This window comes from Moschus berezovskii, chromosome 9 (genome assembly GCF_049115385.1).
Source record: "Moschus berezovskii isolate FMDL1 chromosome 9, NW_MosBer_1.0, whole genome shotgun sequence".
NCBI classification, from domain to species: Eukaryota; Metazoa; Chordata; class Mammalia; order Artiodactyla; family Moschidae; genus Moschus; species Moschus berezovskii.
Genome location: NC_142468.1, coordinates 33,218,956 through 33,239,791, shown reverse-complemented (window position 1 = coordinate 33,239,791; position 20,836 = coordinate 33,218,956). Strand labels below are relative to the sequence as shown.

The 20,836-nt window shown below is 41.1% G+C and overlaps 1 protein-coding gene across 1 annotated transcript in view; it reads right to left on the bottom strand.

Moving 5' to 3' along the window:
- Positions 1 to 20,092, bottom strand: part of ARMH4 (armadillo like helical domain containing 4) — a 153,250-nt gene extending 133,158 nt beyond the window's left edge. The window contains exons 1-2 of the mRNA XM_055436930.2: positions 19,949 to 20,092; positions 9,727 to 11,107 (exon numbers count right to left, since the gene is read on the bottom strand). Coding sequence (XP_055292905.2) covers positions 9,727 to 11,107; positions 19,949 to 20,092 — 1,525 coding nt within the window. The remainder of the gene's footprint in view (positions 1 to 9,726; positions 11,108 to 19,948) is intronic.
- Between the last annotated feature and the right edge of the window lie 744 nt (positions 20,093 to 20,836).

The following is a 20,836-nucleotide window of genomic DNA, read 5'->3' as shown; positions in this document are numbered from 1 at the left end:
TTCTGAAGGCTGCCTTTTCACCTTGCTTATAGTTTTCTTTGCTGTGCAGAAGCTTTTAATTAGGTCCCATTTGTTTATTTTCGCTTTTATTTCCAATATTCTGGGAGGTGGGTCTTGGAGGATCCTGCTGTGATTTATGTCGGAGAGTGTTTTGCCTACGATCTCCTCTAGGAGTTTTATAGAATCTGGTCTTACATTTAGCTCTCTAATCCATTTTGAGTTTATTTTGGTGTATGGTGTTAGGAAGTGTTCTAGTTTCATTCTTTTACAAGTGGCTGACCAGTTTTCCCAGCACCATTTGTTAAAGAGACTGTCTTTTGTCCATTTTATATTCTTGCCTCCTTTGTCAAAGATAAGGTGTCCATAGGTACGTGGATTTATCTCTGGGCTTTCTATTTTGTTCCATTCATCTATATTTCTGTCTTTATGCCAGTAGCATACTGTCTTGATGACTGTGGCTTTGTAGTAGAGCCTGAAGTCCAGCAAGTTAATTCCCCCAGTTCCATTTTTCTTCCTCAAGATTGCTTTGGCTATTCGAGGTTTTTTGTATTTCCTTCTAAACTGTGAGATTATTTGTTCTAGTCCTGTGAAAAATATTGTTGGTAGCTTGATAGGGATTGCATTGAATGTATAAATTACTTTGGGTAGTATACTCATTTTCACAATATTTATTCTTCCAATCCATGAACACGGTATATTTCTCCATCTATTATGTCCTCTTTGATTACTTTCACTAGTGTTTTATAGTTTTCTATGTACAAGTCTTTTGTTTCCTTCAGTTCAGTTCAGTTCAGTTCAGTCGCTCAGTCGTGTCCGACTCTCCGCGACCCCATGAATCACAGCACGCCAGGCCTCCCTGTCCATCACCAACTCCCGGAGTTCACTCAAACTCATGTCCACAGAGTCGGTGATGCCATCCAGCCATCTCATTCTCCGTCGTCCCCTTCTCCTCCCGCCCCCAACCTTTCCCAGCATCAGAGTCTTTTCCAGTGAGTCAACTCGTCTCATGAGGTGGCCAAAGTATTGCAGTTTCAGCTTTAGCATCAGTCCCTCCAATGAACATCCAGGATTGATCTCCTCCAGAATGGACTGGTTGGATCTTCTTGCAGTATAAGGGACTCTCAAGAGTCTTCTCCAACACCACAGTTCAAAAGCATCGATTCTTCGGCGGTCAGCCTTCTTCACAGTCCAACTCTCACATCCATACATGACCACGGGAAAAACCATTGCCTTGACTAGACGGACCTTGGTTGGCAAAGTAATGTCTCTGCTTTTTAATATACTATCAAGGTTGGTCATAACTTTCCTTCCAAGGAGCAAGCGTCTTTTAATTTCATGGCTGCAATCAGCATCTGCAGTGATTTTGGAGCCCAAAAAAATAAAGTCTGACACTGTTTCCACTGTTTTTCCATCTATTTCCCATGAAGTGATGGGACCAGATGCCATGATCTTTGTTTTCTGAATGTTGAGCTTCAAGCCAACCTTTTCACTCTCCTCTTTCACTTTCATCAAGAGGCTTTTGAGTTCCTCTTCACTTTCTGCCATAAGGGTAGTGTCATCTGCATATCTGAGGTTATTGATATTTCTCCCGGCAATCTTGATTCCAGCTTGTGCTTCTTCCAGTCCAGCGTTCCTCATGATGTACTCTGCATATAAGTTAAATAAGCAAGGTGACAATATACAACCTTGACGTACACCTTTTCCTATTTGGAACCAGTCTGTTGTTCCATGTCCAGTTCTAACAGTTGCTTCTTGACCTGCATACAGGTTTCTCAAGAGGCAGGTCAGGTGGTCTGGGATTCCCATCTCTTTCAGAATGTTCCACAGTTTATTGTGATCCACACAGTCAAAGGCTTTGGCATAGTCAATAAAGCAGAAATAGATGTTTTTCTGAAACTCTCTTGCTTTCTCCATGATCCAGCGGATGTTGGCAATTTGATCTCTGGTGCCTCTGCCTTTTCTAAAACCTGCTTGAACATCTGGGAGTTCACGGTTTATATACTGCTGAAGCCTGGCTTGGAGAATTTTGAGCATGACTTTACTAGCGTGCGAGATGAGTGCAATTGTGCGGTAGTTTGAGCATTCTTTGGCATTGCCTTTGTTTCCTTAGGTAGATATATTCCTAAGTATTTAATTCTTTTCGTTGCAACAGTGAATGGAATAGTTTCCTTAATTTCTCTATTTTCTCATTATTAGTGTATAGGAATGCGAGGGATTTCTGTGTGTTGATTTTATATCCTGCAACTTTACTGTATTCATTGATTAGCTCTAGTAGTTTTCTGGTAGAGTCTTCAGGGTTTTCTGTGTAGAGGATCATGTCATCAGCGAACAGTGAAAGTTTTACTTCTTCTTTTCCAATTTGTATTCCTTTTATGCCTTTTTCTGCTCTGATTGCTGTGGCCAAAACTTCCAGAACTATGTTGAATAGCAGTGGTGAGAGTGGGCACCCTTGTCTTGTTCCTGACTTTAGGGGAAATGCTTTCAGTTTTTCACCATTGAGGATAACGTTTGCTGTGGGTTTGTCATACATAGCTTTTATTATGTTGAGGTATGTCCCTTCTATTCCCACTTTCTGGAGGGTTTTTATCATAAATGGATGTTGTATTTTGTCAAAGGCTTTCTCTGCATCTATTGAGATAATCATATGATTTTTATTTTTCAGTTTGTTAATGTGGTGTATTACGTTGATTGATTTGTGGATATTGAAGAATCCTTGCATTCCTGGGATAAAGCCCACTTGGTCATGATGTATAATCTTCTTAATGTGTTGTTGGATTCTGATTGCTAGAATTTTGTTAAGGATTTTTGCATCTATGTTCATCAGTGATATTGGCCTGTAGTTTTCTTTTTTTGTGGGATCTTTACCAGGTTTTGGAATGAGTTTGGAAGTTTCCCTTCCTCAGCAATTTTCTGGAAGAATTTGAGTAGAATAGGTGTTAGCTCTTCTCTAAATTTTTGGTAGAATTCAGCTGTGAAGCTGTCTGGACCTGGGCTTTTGTTTGCTGGAAGATTTCTGATTACTTCCTCTAGTTCTGTGCTTGTGATGGGTCTGTTCAGATTTTCTATTTCTTCCTGGTTTAGTTTTGGCAAGGTGTACTTTTCTAGGAATTTGTCCATTTCTTCCAGGTTATTCATTTTATTGCCATATAATTGCTGATAGTATTCTCTAATAATTCTTTGTATTTTTGTGTTGTCGGTTGTGATCTCTCCATTTTCATTTCTAATTTTATTGATTTGGTTCTTCTCCCTTTGTTTCTTGATGAGTCTGGCTAGTGGTTTGTCAATTTTATTTACCTTCTCAAAGAACCAGCTTTTGGCTTTGTTGATTTTTGCTATGGTCTCTTTTGTTTCTTTTGCATTTATCTCTGCCCTAATTTTTACAATTTCTTTCCTTCTACTGACCCTGGGGTTCTTCATTTCTTCCTTTTCTAGTTTCTTTAGATGTAGAGTTAGGTTATTTAGTTGACTTTTTTCTTGTTTCTTGAGGTGTGCCTGTATTGCTATGAACTTCCCCCTTAGCACTGCTTTTACAGTGTCCCAGAGGTTTTGGGTTGTTGTGTTTTCATTTTCATTCATTTCTATGCATATTTTGATTTCTTCTATGATTTGTTCATTATTCAGCAGCGTGTTGTTCAGCCTCCATATGTTGGCATTTTTAATAGTTTTTCTCCTGTAATTGAGATCTAATCTTACTGTATTGTGGTCTAGAAAAGATGCTTGGAATCATTTCAATTTTTTTGAATTTACCAAGGCTAGATTTATGGCCCAGGATGTGATCTATCCTGGAAAAGGTTCCATGTGCACTTGAGAAAAAGGTGAAATTCATTGTTTTGGGGTGAAATGTCCTATAGAGATCTATTAGGTTTAACTGGTCTATTGTATCATTTAAAGTTTGTGTTTCCTTGTTAATTTTCTGTTTAGTTGATATATCCATAGGTGTGAGTCAGGTATTAAAGTCTCCATTATTGTTTTATTGTTAATTTCCCCTTTCATACTTGTTAGTAATTGTCTGATATATTGCGGTGCTCCTATGTTGGGTGCATAAATATTTATAATTGTTATATCTTCTTCTTGGATTGATCCTTTGATCATTATGTAGTTTCCTTCTTTGTCTCTTTTCACAGCCTTTGCTTTAAAATCTATTTTATCTGATATGAGTATTGCTACTCCTGCTTTCTTTTGGTCTCTATTTGCGTGGAATATCTTTTTCCAGCCCTTCATTTTCAGTCTGTATGTGTCCCTCGTTTTGAGGTGGGTCTCTTGTAGACAACATATATGGGGGTCTTGTTTTTGTATCCATTCAGCCAGCCTTTGTCTTTTGGTTGGGGCATTCAACCCATTTACGTTTAAGGTGATTATTGATAAGTATGATCCCGTTGCCATTTTCTACATTGTTTTGGGTTCGAGTTTATACACCCTTTCTGTGTTTCCTGTCTAGAGAAGATCCTTTAGTATTTGTTGGAGAGCTGGTTTGGTGATGCTGAATTCTCTCAGCTTTTGCTCGTCTGTAAAGCTTTTGATTTCTCCTTCATATTTGAATGAGATCCTTGCTGGGTATAGTAATCTGGGCTGTAGGTTACTTTCTTTCATCACTTTAAGTATGTCTTGCCATTCCCTCCTGGCCTGAAGAGTTTCTGCTGAAAGATCAGCTGTTATCCTTATGGGGATCCCCTTGTGTGTTATTTGTGGTTTTTCCCTTGCTGCTTTTAATATTTGGTCTTTGTGTTTGATCTTTGTTAATTTGATTAATATGTGCCTTGGAGTATTTCGCCTTGGGTTTATCCTGTTAGGGACTCTCTGTGTTTCTTGGACTTGGGTGATTATTTCCTTCCCCATTTTAGGGAAATTTTCAACTATTATCTCCTCGAGTATTTTCTCATGATCTTTCTTTTTGTCTTCTTTTTCTGGGACTCCTATAATTTGAATGTTGGGGCGTTAAATATTGTCCCACAGGTCTCTAATATTGTCCTCATTTCTTTTAATTCTTTTTTCTTTTTCCGTCTCTGTTTCATTTATTTCTACAATTCTATCTTCTAGCTCGCTTTTCCTATCTTCTGCCTCCATTATTCCACTGTTTGTGCCCTCAAGAGTGTTTCTGATCTCATCTATTGTATTATTCGTTATATATTGACTCTTTTTTATTTCCTCTAATTCCTTATTGAACATTTCTTCCATCTTCTCAATCCTTTTCTCCAGTTTATTTATCTGTAACTCCACTTTGCTTTCCAGATTTTGAATCATTTTCACAATTAAAATTCGAAATTCTTTATTGGGTAGGTTCCCTATATCTTCCTCTTTTGTTTGTGTTGGTGGGCATTTATCCTGTTCCTTTACTTGTTGGGTATTTCTCTGCCTCTTCATCTTGCTTATATTGCTGTGTTCGGGGTGGCCTTTCCGTCTTCTGGCAGTTTATGGAGTTCTCTTTATTAGGTAGTTACCTCATTGTGTGTGGGGTTGGATGGGTGACTCGTCAAGGTTCCCTGGTTAGGGAAGCTTGTGTCGATGTTCTGGTGGGTGGAGCTGGATTTCTTCTCTCTGGAGTGCAATGAAGTGTCCAGTAATGAGTTTGAGATGTCAGTGGGTTTGCGCAGCCTGTATATTGAAGCTCAGTGCTATTCTCCTGTGTTGCTGGATGGTTTGCGTAGTATGTCTTTCACTGAAACTTGTTGACCCTTGGGTGGTGCCTGGTTTCAGTGTATGTATGGAGGCATTTGATGAGTACCTATCAATTAATGTTCTCTGGCACAGGAGATCTCTGGTGTTCTCAGGATTTGGACTTAAGCCTCCGCCTCTGTTTTTCAGTCTTATTCTTGCAGTAGGCTCAAGGCTTCTCCCTCTGTTACTTCCAAGGCAGTTCCTTCTGTTGAAAAAGCTCTTCTGTTTTCTGGTCTCCTCAGTGTCTAATTCCTGTCCTGACACCAGGATGCAGTGGTGGACACTTTTTTCTTTTTCCCGGCTCAGCTGTTCAGTCCTGCTGTGGGGAGGGAGGACAGCAGCTAACAAATATCCCTGGCGTCTGTGGGGAGTGCTCGCAGTGTCTCGGCTACACTGGGAATGCTCCCGCTCGAGGCATGTGTGCTTTCCCTGTTTATGCTACTTAGGCTCTAGGTTGCTCTGCTGGGAGCTGTCCGCGGCCAGCTCTGGGTTGCATGCACTTCCCAGGTCTGAGCGGCTCAGGTTCAGGTCCTCGGGTACTCCACAAAGGCGCAGACTTGGCTGGGCCTGCGTTTTGTGCCTTGCCCGGTCCGAGCAGCTCAGGTGACCAGGCGTTTGGTGAGCGCAGTCGCTGAGACTTATCGCCTTCCTCGTCCCTGTCGCTCGGTTTTCTGGGAGTACAATGGGCACACTTTCTCAGGTGGGTATCAAGCGGCCCGAACCCAAGAAGTCCTGGCCAGCAAGGAAGCCTGCCTGCAGCTTGGCATGGGAAGCCTCTCTGGGGCCGTGGCTGCCCCTTCCAGCACTGGCTGCCCTCCCCGCCAGCGTCGGCAGGGGCTGGGGGATGGGCCACCCGCTGCTGGCTCGCTCCGCTCAGCGCCCCATTCTGTGGGCGGGGCTGGCGGAGTCCTTGATTGGGGCTTTTCACAGGCTCTTCCTAGCCTTTTCGCCTTTTAGCTGCAGCGTCTGCTTCGATATTTTAAGTTCGCGCCCTCAGTTTGCCCGGGGTGTTCAAGCCTGGTTCTTCCTCTAAGCGCTGCGCCCTCGCCTTCCTGCCCAGCCCCCACCTGCTAGTGGGGGGCGCGGGCATCTGCGCAGCTTCTCCACTGAGAGTTTCCTCTGGGCACTTAGTCTGTGAGTTTTAATTATTTATGTCTTTTGTCTCCCAGTTATGTGGCCCTCTGAGGTTCCATGCGCCAGTGTTTCCAGGTGTTTGGAAACTTCTCTTTTTTTTTTTTTAAGCCTACCTTCCCGGGACGGAGCTCCATCCCTCCCTCTTTTGTCTCTCTTTTTATCTTTTATACTATTTTCAACCTCCTTTAGAAGACTATGGGCTTTTTCTGAGTGCCTGATGTCCTCTGCCAGTATTCAGAAGTTGTTTTGCGGGATTTACTCAGCGTTCAAATGTTCTTTTGCTGATTTTGTGAGGGAGAAAGTGGTCGCCCTGTCCTATTCCTCTGCGATCTTCCTGTGCTCCCCCTATAGATTACTTTTCAAACCTGATCTTTTTTTTTTTGGCCACACCACACGGCATGTGGGATCTTAGTTCCCCAACTAGGGATCAAACCCGTGCCCCCTGCAGTGGAAGCATGGAATCTCAACCACTGGACCACCAGGGAAGTCCTCTAAAACCTGATCTCCAAGTGAACAGCTGAAGAAGCAGATGAATCAGAGGACTGACTCTAACCCCAGGATCCTCATCAATTCATAATACGCAAAAACTCCAAGAAATCATTGTGCTCCCCGAAGAAGAGAATGTGCTAAGTAGTCCCTGGGCCCTAAAATGATTGGCACTTGAGTGGCTGACTTCTGAAAAGTACTTGTAATCACCAGGAAATGGGCAGACAAACTTTTGACTATTCTCTCACTACTGTCATCAATAATCTCAATTTTTCACATTATTTTTAACACTACGAAACAACCAAAAAAGTAAAAATTGAAAGGAATTATTTTGACATTCCTCTCTCTACCAAGAAAACTTAGAAGCTTTTTGATTAATTAGGACAAGGCAGGCAGGCAGATTGGATAATTCTAGTCTGGATTTTCTCTATCTTCATTTACTCATTCAACAAAGAGATGCTTATTGAGTACCCACTATGTGCCATATATTGTTCTATGTGCTAGAAATAAATAGGAGCTGCCTATTAAAATATTGAAAACTGAACTGAAGGAGCATATTAGATAATTTTTTAAAAAATCAGATAATTGCCAAATTTATTTTCTTTTTAAGTTACATTAGTAGATTTGAAGGCAAATCCAGTATATAAGAATCATGAATTCAATTGTGCAGCAAATTATCTGGGACTATGTGATTTAATGCTCCAGGAATATCTTAAAGTACTATGGAGAACTGAAGTAAACTTGTTTGCTCATATCTAATATTATCCTAGTCATTTGGACCTAACTTTTTAAATGAAATTTAAAAACCAACTTACAAAATAGTTTGGGGAAGCTTCTATGAAAACTTCCAGTATACTAGGTCTTACAGTCTTTAAAAAAATAGATTGGATATGTAAAATTCAATTTTTTATCATTTTAATTCAATCTCCATAACACTTTATAAAACATGTTACTAATTTGATATTTTCCATTAATTAGGCTACTTAGCTGAAGTAACAGCTGTACATATTCCAAAACAACTTGGAATGAGCATATGCCCATTACACTAAGTTTTGCCTTCCCCATGCTGTTGTCTGTCTAACTACACACAATCAAAGAAAAACATCATTCATCAGCAACAAATGCAAGGATTGACATCTCATAACATTCAGATGTAGAGGCCAAGAGGAAGCAGAGAGTACAGAATCAAGCCAGCAGAGAGGATTTATCTGCATTGTGGGGGTTTTTACCCCTTATTTCTAGATGAGTTTCTTTTTGGGAAAACAAAGTCAAAGAACTCACATAGTTAATACTATGAGATAAATATTTACCTAAAGTTTTTGGTAATATCAGGGATGTGAGTATTTTTTACAACAATGTGTAAATAAGTATCTGACATTGTTGATTATACCATTTAAACATATAGCTATTTTTTTCACAATTTCCTATATATAGTTATATATTTTCACAATAAAAGGTCTGCAAAATATTCATCTATATCAGGGTTTCTCAGAGCTACTGACACTTTGGCTCAGATAAACCTTTGTTGGGGGCTGTGCTATGCTCTGCAGGATGTTAGCAGCATCTTGGCCTCTACCTATTAGATGCCCTCTGTGGTGACAACCAAAAATGTCTCCAGAAATAGGTAATGGAGATTAAGAGGTACAAACTTCCAGTTGCAAAATAAATGAGTCAAGGATATGAAATGTAAACTGTGGTGAATACCTTCAATATACATGTAACATCTTTGTATGGTGACAAGTGGTAACTAGACTAACGATGGTGATCATTTTGTAATGTACAAAATATCAAATCACTAGGAACTAACTCAGTATTGTAGGTCAGTTATACTTCAAAAACAAAACAAACACCCATAGAATGAGATCAGATTTATGGTAAAAAATTATCAGATTTGTGGCAGGGGGTGGTGGAAGGGGGAATTGGATGAAGGTAATCAAAAGGTACAAATAAGTACTAGAGATGTTCAACATGACAGATATGGTGAATACTACCATAAGTTATATATGAAAATTAACAGAGAAAATCCTGAAAACTCTCATCACAAGGAAAAAAAGTTTTTCTATTTAGTTTTGTATCTATATGAGATGATGGATGTTCACTTAACTTACTGTGGTGATCACTTCATGCTGTATGTAAGTCAAATTATGAGGGTTGGGGGATGACAAATTATTCCCTGTTAAACACCACTGGTCTACATGCAGGAGTTATAGTTGAATGTATTTTATACAAACACATTTATATAAGATGTATTTTATACAAATACATTTATACAAAATATATTTTTATTTACTTTTGATTTTCTTTAAAACTTAGATATTTTACTTCTAAATTGTCACTTAAAAAAACATAAACCACCTAAAACTTAATACCATGTTATGTTTCAATTATATCTCAATTTAAAAAAATCAAACAGAAATATCCCAAGTTAAACAAAGCTTACTTTTCTTTTACCTTTAAATCTATTTCCCAATGGTTGATGCACCTCAGACTCATATTCGGAGATGGAAACAGTGGTCTCTAAGAACACGGCACTGTTCTCCTTGGTGGATTCCACAAAGTCCGCAGTATCCTGGACCAGGTTCATGACAGAGACTTTTATATCTTCCATTGGACTTGGAGTAAAGGAACTCTGATCAGATGCTCTATCATCCCCACGTGCCATTGGCAGGGTGGTTTCCATGTGTGTTTCCATTTCAGGCAGCTTCAGACTCACATCTGCAGCTTCTGTCAAAGCTTCGCCCCCTTCCATGCCTTCCATACTGATATCGGTTGCTTGGGTTGTCTGAGATATTTCCATTCTCACCTGTGTCTCCGTATTATCTCCAAGCTTTGGGGTCTTCATCTGGCTTATACTCTCTAATTTGGTGTCATCCCACTCATCACTTATGACAGGAGCAGCTGCAACAGCTGTGCTGACACTCATCGTGACTTCTGAGGCTCCCAGCAGGCTGTCAGTTTCTGGTTTAACACTCAGGATGGACTCAGAGGTTGGGAGCCAGTGCTTGGTGACGGTAGTAGACTGGGTATTATCAGCTGTCATCTGGGAAGACTCAGTGCCTGCTGTGAGCTTATAACCAGGATAAGAAGTGGTCTTATGTTCTGGGTTTGCTTCAAATTTCTCAGTCCTTGGACTGGTGGTTAGCATTTCTTTAGTATTCACAAGGGATAAATGTGAATGCCCCAGACTAAGTCCTTCCGGGCTTTCAGTTGCAAACAACTGATCATCCACATAGCTCAGAAAACTTTGTGTTGCTTCAGTGGTTCCTTCCACAGTGGGCTGAATGATGGTACCACGGGAGGGTTCCTCCCTCTCATCAATATTCAGAGAAGCAGTTGGTGTGACACGGTTCGTTAACGTGGCCTTGGAAGGTCGGCTTTTGGGAGACAGTCTCTCTGGCTGGCTAGAACCGAACACTTCTTCCCCTGCTTGGACCTCTGGCTCAGTAGCAGTGTAAATGTTAGAACCATCAGCTTGCAGGAGCCCAGCTCCTACAGGAGGGGTTTCTTTATTACTAGGGAACACTTTATTTAAAGACATTATTGATGGTCCTGCTAACACTATCACTGGATCTCCAGAGACTGGAGTGTACTTTGAAGTAACAGAGTCATTTTCTAGGTCATCTGTGTTTAGCCTCTCAGACTGTCCTTTTTCTGCATGAAGAAGTACTATCTCCCTTCTTTCCATGTTGGGGAAAGCCAGACATTGTGCGGCAAAGTTGAAAAGTAGAAGGCTACAGAAAGCCAGACAAATGTGTAATACAATTGGTCTGCTCATAGTGGAAGAGAAATGTGCACATAAATTGGGAGAGTTGACAATTCCAGTAATTGAGTCCTGCAGAAAAATAAAGCATATCAAACCATCATATAAATATATGTTGTAAATAAGCCCCTTTAAATTAAACCATAAGTAAAATAATCTCCTTGACTTCTGTTCAGAGACAGTACATAAGAGAAGAATGTTCTATTTCTTTGTACCTTTGAGACTTGGATAACCCAGTTCATTTTTCCCTATTGAATTTTCAGCTGATTTAACTTGCAGCTCTCTAGCAAAGGGTACACATAGTTCAAGTACTAAGTTCATTGTTTTTTAAATATCCACTTGAAATAAACTACCTTTGAAATCACATTTGCAATATTCTTCCCAATTCTTCTATTAATCACGGAGTCAAATGACTGCAGAAACAGCAACACGTCCAGGGAAATAAACAGCAAACCTTAACATTTATTTATATTACATTCACAGAACCTTTTAAGTGTGTTTTAAAACTTATTAAATATCATCATAAAATACTGAATACCAGTTTCATTCAAGAGTTTTTAAAGTGCATAAATGACTCACAATTAAAATTTATCTTTAAAATACTTAAAGCATTTTTTCTTTGCAACAACTATAAAAATTATAGGCAAAATTTTCATGTCTCAATAAAATTAGAAAAAGTAAAATAGTTAATGTAAATGAGTACATATTTTGGAAAAAAAAAAAAAGCTCTTTCAGAGAACCAAAACACATTTTAAATTATCAACATTTACTGAATACATATTATTGTAAGATTAAGATTTATTTAAAAAAAAACTACTCACACTGTCATTACAACTAAAATTATATCAAAACTAATTTCCCCCCAACCTTAAGGGTTTTAGATCTTTTTATCTATCCCATCATCAGAAAGTTCTTAGATACTGCAGTTTTTCTAGAAAATTAAACCTAGGAATGAAAATTCTAAATCTAAAAATAAAAACCTTATCTTTATAAAAGTTATACTTTTCCTTTCTCCTATGTCTAATCATTAAACTATCGGGGTTAGTTAAGCTTATAATACGCACATACAAAAATAAAAATTTACATTTTCATAGGGTCTTCTTCCCTTAAGAAGTCTGAACCTTTCACATGTTAATCCAGTTAGTCTTCCAGGACCCTCTGAGACAGAGAAAAGGTCAAGCACTAAGGGCAAGATCTAGATAGCTGAAGAGAAAAAGAAGGTTGAATTTATCTACATGAGGAGAGAGGAATCCATGGATTCAGAGCTGAGGCCTCTTGCTGAACTACCAGCACCCACATGAATGAATTATCTTGGAAGCAACTCCTCCAGCCCCAGTCAAGCCTTCAGATGACTTCAGCCTCAGCTGCCATCTTGACTGCAACTTCTTGAGAGACCTGGAGTCAAAACCACTCAACTAAGCTACTGCCAAGTTCCTAGTACACAGACCTGGGATGAGACCATAAATATTTATTGCCACCAATAATTTTTTACCCAAAAAAATTACTTTGGGAGAATAGAGGAACAGAAAGATGCCATGAGATGCCATGTGCAAAAAAGGAACAGCATATCAGGGACCATAAATTTAGAAGCAGAAAAAAACTGAATCCAGAGATGACTCGAAGAAACATAAGCCACCCCACCCAAGAATCTTCAGATAGTGAAGGGGATGCTAAATTTCCTCATCTGTAGGATGAGGGGTTGAAGCACTTATATTTAAATATTAAATTACATACAGGTAGCATACATTGTTTAAACATATTGTTTTTAAAGGAAAGAATCCAGGAAAAACATTTTAAAAAGAGGGAATAGCATGTGAACATTCTGGGAATAAGTTATCCTCATACTTCCAATGAGCCATAATGCAGCCCAGTTCATGGCCAGGTAACAGAATTGGTAGCAGTATTTGGCCCACGGCCTCTATTTTCCTTCCTTAAAACAAAAACATATGACAGCTGTAAAACAAGTGTGCTCACAGCTGATGACACTACACCTTTGATTTTTGAACATACAGGCTGAACTATAAATTATATAGACAAAGATACATAAAAGCTATAGAACTCTCTGCTTCATTTGTGACCTGTTCAGAGATCTGCTCTTTCCTAAACAAATATTTTTCCAATTCAGTGAAATATCACCTCAGGAGACTGAGGATGTGGCCTAAAAGCTGGGTCTCCATGGTACAGCTTGTGGGATCTTACTTAGTTCCCTGACTAGGGATCGAACATGCAATCAACAGAAGCACGGAGTCCTAACCACTGGACCACCAGGGAATTCCCAGCAGCAGAATTTAGAAGGACACAGACTGGCATGAGAAAAATGAATCACAGCTTTATTGTTGATAAAACATGCCATGTGATACTAGACAAATACCCTCAGTCTCTCCTTTGACAGAACAACGGAGTTAAAAAAATAAAAAAATCTTTGAAATCCCTCTATCTCCATGATTCCATTTTCTTATTTTATCTATAAAACACACAAGAAAAATGCAAATGTTTTCATATTCCCACAACTTTGTCATCAAGCAAGCAGGGCACCCAAATGATTGTATGAATGCTTCACATTTTATTCATATGTTCTGGAGTCATGTGGACTGAGAGGAGAATTTTATGAACAAATCAGATTTGGAGGGTGGTAGGGACAAACAAAAAAGATGTAATATAATCTCTACTGCCTTTCCAAAACAGATTTTTCCTTCAAGGTTTCATTTTCATCTAGACCTTAAGCTTCAGAATTTTTGTGTGAAGGGAATTCTGCCATGGCTCTAAAAGACCTTCCTTCTGTAATTAAGTGTCAGCCACCTGCTTTCTAAATTCAATTACGACAGGAAAAAGTGGGGTGAACTGCACGCCTATTCTGCCTGTGTATTGCAGCCATATGCTCCTTCTCCCTACTATTCAAAGTGACGCCTGAACTTTAAGAGAGGCAGAAAAGACAGCCTGTTGGAACGGCAATAGGGAACACATCAGCAACTCAGATATATTGGGAGATGACCTTCAAGTTCCAGATCTTTCTCTGTCCTTCCAAGCACCGCACAGGTTCACCTAGCCACTCCCATGAGTTTGGAGTCCTTCACTGGGAGCTGCGTGATGGCAGAGAATAAATAAGGAAAGACTGACTCTTGTCAATTCAGTGACAATATTTCCAAACCTAAGCAACCATCTGTAATCACATTTTAAAGGCTATAGGCCTTTTCTTTTTTCCTCGACATTGTCTCCTTTCCCTGGCAAAGTGCCTGGCACAGAGGAAATGCTTAGTAAATACTGGCTGAACAAACAAATCAATGTCTATAGCCCGCTTTGCTGAAGGAGAGAGAGACTTCACTGCTTATTAGAAATTATGTCGTAATTATCTTAAATTAACTCAAATATCAGAATATTTAACAAATAAAACATTTCTCTAACTTTTCCTTTTACACTGTGACTTTGGAGGCTCCTTTCTTTTCACTCTATCCATCAGGGCAAATTAATTCAGATACATGAACTCTAACCCAGTTGCTCACTGATAGTGGATATTAGCTTCTAATAGCTTAAAAAGCATCCTTTTCTGAGCCAGTCATAGCACTTTGTCTGTCATTCGCTATCAAGGTACCCTAATGGCTTGGCAGTCCTCTGAACAATTTACTGCATTTCTGCCACCAGTGAGCAGATAAGCTGTTCTGTCAAGCATTATCTTCAACAATCTTAATAGATACAGTCCAGAATCTGTTTGTCAAGTCTAGGCATATTCAAGTTTCAAAGACAAATGAAAGACAACATAAAAAAATATAGCCTTAGCCATCTTGTTAGACTTACTAATCAGGTGTTTTCAAACACTTGGTCAATATTTTTCCAACTAAACAGTATGCGGCTGTTGTTCAGTGTGTTACCGAAACGCAGACACAAAAGGGAACCAGCGTGTTCAATCATTTCATCAGTGACAAAGCTAATTTTTTCAAAGCAAATTGAGTTTCATGTATAATATATAAGGAACATGAGCACTGCCCTAAGGGTACTCAAGACACAGGAGGCCTGTAGAGTATGCCAAAAAAAAAAAAACTGGTGACAATCTGCCTGATATTTTCCTTTTGCAGGATAAACACAAATACCATAAACAGCTGGTGTGAGGTTTCGGGAAAAAAGCTGCCCTTGATTTCCATTGTCTACTGGTCGTTACTTGGATGCTACTTCAAACACACTATCTTCATCTAAACTGTGGTGTCATCTTGAACTCTTCTCTCCTATACATTCTAGATTCACAATTTCTGCAGGTCCTTCCCTCATAATATCTCTTGGAAATGTCCCTTTCTTGGGAACACTGGATTATCATTATTTTACCTGCCTCTTAATTTATTACCTGATCAGATTCTCTCCTCTCCAATCAATTTTATACAATCTAGATGGGTTAGTCTTAAGGAAAGAAATGACAATAATCAATCAAAAATGGCATGGCTACCATTCAGTGATGCCAAGTGTTTTAAGTGCCTTATATAAATTATTTTATTTAATCCTTTACAACAACCTAATGATACAAGCATTATCCTTATCCTTCTCTCTCTCTCTTTTTTTTTTTGGTGAGAAAACTACCAGCTTACAGAAGTTAATTAACTTACCTGTGTAATCACGTCTGTTAGTCATCAAGTTTCCTGTCTTTGCAACTACAACTCTACCTTCCCAAAACACATCATTTAATATCCCCAAACATATAACTGCCAACCTCCATATCTATAACACAACTTCATATCATCAGTGCCGAGTACGAACCCATTGCCAGTTGGATATATTGCCCTCTTATGTGCCTTACTCATTTCAGCTTCCTAAATTTTGCTCATGGCACTGCACTAGCCAGAATGCTCTCTCCTTCCCTGGTATCCAATTCATGGTCCACCAGGTCATGTCCTATTTACTGACTGTTATCACGAAACTGCCTGGTCCATTCTCTTCCTGCCCCTCTCCTAGCTTCTCCGGTATAAATTATTACATCTGTAAGTCTCGTCACCTCAAATAAGGTTACCTTCTTTGCATGAAAACACTAGTCTTTCAGCCTCCTTTGCCACATAATTGCTAATCAGGGTAGACACACGGGAGAGGTATTCCATTTTTAGTGGTGTGAAGTGAATATAAATAACCATTTAAAAGTGAAAGTCACTCAATTGTGTCCGACTCTCTGGGACAGTCCCTGGAATTCTCCAGGCCAGCATACTGGAGTGGGTAGCCTTTCCCTTCTCCTGGGAATCTTCCCAACCCAGGGATTGAACCCAGGTCTCCCACATTGCAGGTGGATTCTTTACCAGCTGAGCCACAAGGGAAGCCCAACAACACTGGAGTGGGTAGCCTATCCCTTCTCCAGTGAATCTTTCCAACCCAGGAATCGAACTGGGGTCTCCTGCATTGCAGGCAGATTCTTTACCAACTGAGTTATCAGGAATAACCATTTAAGAATGTGAAAAAGAAGGTTTGGAATCTCTTTTACACTGTAAGATTTTCAATAACATTTCATGGCTTATGTTTTGTTCATCACCTAGTCAATTTTGGCTACTTATTCAAATGTGTGATTTTAATAATAGTAGTAATTTGTGTATTCTCATTTCTCCTGTACTTCAGGTTTTTTCAGAGTTTATTTCATTAAAAAGTGATAGAGAGATCACAGAGAAACAAGTTTCAGAGCTTCAGGTCAACTTGCTTCCCAATTACCCCTTCCCCTTTCAAAATCCAATTAAGTAACAGTAATTCTTTGATTGATAATGGAATAAGAAAACTCTTTCCCTTCTTTGTCTTAATATCTCCATTTTGTGTTTTTCCTGCTCCTTAATGATTATTTGTCATTGTCTTACTTTCCTTTAATTGTTAAGGTTCTCATTGCCAACACTATTCCATTGGTCTGAAGTGGAGCTTATCAAGACTCTGACCCTATTAACCCAGCTGTGGCACACAGCATTAAGGTATCCCATCTCTGATTTACTGTGCTTTGGATGACTGTTACTGGCCTGATTTATTGACTTTAAGACGATCTGACCCCACTCATCCTTCACTATAAATTAAGTGGCTGGGATGACAGATGATCCTTTCAGTAGCATGTTCAACCACAGTGGAAGGAGAGACAACAGAGTAACCACAAAGTAACCCGCAGGAGGAAAGAGGCATCGTGCAGACAGGGAAGCGGTAAGTAGGCTGGGCTCGAGATGGTTACTCTGGCAACTGCCAGCAAAGTGCTTTACCGTTCCTGCAGACCACAACTAAGTTCTACACATCAAGCCCACAAGCTTTATTCTCTACAATTTAGCAATATAGACAAAGGAAGATACCGGTGTGTATCACTCTAAAGCATCACCCTATTCCTGGTAAAAGAAGCTGGACTTGAAGATTTAAAAGTTGGCTTCGACTTCCAGCTCTACCTTGGGCAAATCACTGAAACTCAGTTTCCTCTTTGCAAAATGGACATAATAATGTTCATTCTGTTTTCTTCAAAGATGGAAGAGGGACCAAATCAGTGATAACAGACATAAAAATGGTTTGAAAAAAATGTTTAAGTATCAAGTAATTTAAGACATATTGTTGTTGTTCAGTCGCTCAGTCATGTCTGACTCTTCGCAACCCTATGGACTGCACAACACTAGGCTTCCCTGTACTTCACCATCTCCCAGAGTTTGCTCAAACTCATGTCCATTGAGTCAGTGATGTCATCCAACCATCTCATCCTCTGACGTCCAGATCTCCTCCTGCCTTCAATCTTTGCAGTACTACCATGCACTCCCCTCAAAATACAGAAATGTGACCAGTCTGAAAGATCCATAACACCCTTTTCCCCTCAAGCTATTTCCATGGAGCTTCCTGTTTCAACTTTTCATGTAGACAAAGTGACCTGGGAATTGTCTGATGTCTGCAGAATTCCATCCTAATCAATCTTGATCAACAAGCTCCTGTCCATCCATTATACAGTTCCTTTCAACAAACCAATGTGACACTTCATTTCTGTTCTTTGTAGTTCACAAACCTCATTTGCTTAAAAAGATCTCTAAATACTAGCTGGCAGGAGAAAGTAATCCCCAGGTAGACATTTCAAGGAATAAACATAATATCTAATATTTCAAGCTGAAACTTGATTCAGATACTTTTCTTATAATCACCAAGTAAACACTACGTGAAAAACAGGACTGACTACACATCTTAATTAGAGAGTAAGCTTTCATTTTACAGAGATCAAACTCAGATTATTCTCTCTGAACAGCCAGCTTCCCTAAGTGAGACGAAACAGAATTCAATGAAAAAAAAAAATACAATTCCTTACAGAAGTTTTCAGGCAAACACCTGCTGAAAAAATAGTGAAGACCACCTTTAGTTGATGAGTAGAAATTTTCCATAACAGGTAAGCCCATCCTCCGCATTTTGATCCTATACTTATGTTTAGCATCAAACTACTTCTGTAAAACCAAATTATGATATTGAAAGGTCTAGCAAGAAATGCCAAATATAATGTTAAGAACCTCCCGTGAAAACAAAGACATCCACATCTTCTTAATTGGCTCTGTTGCTGTAGCTACCTTAGACTTGCTGAGTCTTGGGAGTTTTGTGAATAAACACAATCAATATCAAGTCTGTTGCATAAGTGCTTGGTTCATTAATATGACAAATATAACAACTGTGCCTTATGCGTAAGAGTACGTCAGGCTACCCTTAAATTTCTACTGTATGTAAATGTTCTGATACTGTGAAATCTCACCTAGTTTTGAGTTTCTTCCACTAGATGCTACAGTGGGATTCTGCGGGCAAGTAAGCAGAAAGTAGGTCAGCGACTGACTCTGTAGGTGTTTAAACAAGACTCCTTGGAGCCCAACAGTATCACTTGTGATCAAGAAAATTCACAACGGACGGGAGACATGCAAATTCTGGCCACACATTTTGCTCCCTACGGAAAAAAAAATCCTTCAGAGTTTTTTGGATGGTCTTGTGAGCCACTCCCCCATTCCCTTAAGTTGCAAACTAAAACTTCCATAGAAAGAAGGCAGACTCTTTAAATCAGCCTTTAAATCCTCTCCTCCACAGCAGCTCTACACTAAAATGAGGAGGAAAGATCCTGGCCAATCCTTGGCATCAGCTTGGGAAGGCAAAGATTTCTTTGAGAACTCCAAACTTTTGTGGGTCCTCTATTTTGAGCGCCTGGCAGATTTTTCGCCAGCCAGGCTCTACATGTTCGGAATGTACGCAAGTCGGGTTCTGTCAGTGACCCGGACGCACAGGAGACATCTGGGCACCTCCAGGTAGCACCTCACAATCATTTTGGAGTCTAACCCGCAGGCCCTCTTTCCAATCAAGTGACCTTTCCAAGGAGCATCCTCTTACCGTGTCCTGGGGGGCCGGTCAGGGTCTGAGCAAGGAGGTTCTGTGACATCCCTGCGCTAAACACTCAACTGTTTGTTCTCTGCAAAGTAACACATTTCGGTGACCACGGCAGCCCCCCCTCGCTCCTCGGCTGCTGACCACTGACTGGCATCGGGGACATTGCAATCAAAGCTTTCAAAGGAGCAGATCTTAGTCTTCGGGAACTTCTCTACCACCGCTGTGAGACTGAGAGGAGAGGGAGAGAAGAAAGAAAAGCCCACACAAAAGCAGCCAGCCCTGCAAGCTCCGGCAGCACAAAGGCCCGCTCGCTGGTGCGGAGCCGTGAGGCTGGGCAGGAGCGAGGAGTGAGGCTAGTCCTCGGAGGCCTGCGCACCGCGCCCCACGCTCTCGGAGCTGCCCCCGCGCACCCCGAGCCGGGGCACCGCGTTCTGGCGGCGGCGCGGGGCTCACGCTTGGCGCGCCCGGGGCTGCCGAGCTCCCCCGACCGCACAGCTCCTGGGGCTGCCCCGTGCCGCCAGGGACTCCGGCTCCGTCTCTGCCGGCCGCCCCGTCTACAGCCGCGGCCGCCCGAGTGGCGGAAGCCGAGCTCGTCCTCACCTGTGAACCTTCAGCAGAGCAGCGCGCAGAAGAGAGTGGCGGCGCCCGCGCTCGGCATCCCCGCGGCGGCCCCTGCAGCGGTGGCGGCTCCCTCCGCTGTCTGGGACGCCAGGGGGAGGGCGCTTCGCTTTGTTGTTTATTCATGAGGCCGCGACTAAGGCTGGGGATTGGGCGGCAAGAAGATGCGCCCGCCCCGTCTCGGCGAGCCCGAACAACCAGAGCCGTCGCCCCACGCCCCTCCGCGCCCACTTCCCCGCCTCCGCTTGGGCGCCGGGGGCCGCGCCGGGGGCGGGTCTTAGACGCGTCTGGACTCCCGAGACCCCTTTGAGACACCCAGCCCTTCTGCCGCTCTTCGCTGTCTGGGCTTCCGCGGCAGTCCTTCCTTATTCCCTACAGAGAAGAGACCAGGGCACTGTTTTCTCTAAAAGGGCCCGAATTTCTCTGGTCCTTGGTTGGGGCGAGGGGCGCAAGTCCGAGGCCGCAGGTTGTTCCTGGTGGAAACTACGGTTTTAGTCTCTTAGCCGTGCCCATAAGTAGGAACCAGTACAGTAGCCCCACGCAAAGTGTTCCTTTCTCAGTCAGATAAGTAGCAATAAGAAGTACGGTTTATTGAGCCCGTACTTCTGCCAGGCGCGATGCTAGGAGCTTCACTATTTGTAGTTGTTTAGTCGCTAAGTCGTGTCTGACTCTTTGTGACACCATGGACTGTAGACCACCAGGTTCCTCTGTCCATGGAATTCTCCAGGAAAGAATTCTCCTGGAGTGGGTTGCCATTTCCTTCTCCAGGGGATCTTCCCGACCCAGGGAACCAACCTGAGTCTCCATCATTGGCAGGCAGATTCTTTACTGCTGAGCCGCAAGGGAATCGGCTTTTATTAATAATCTCCT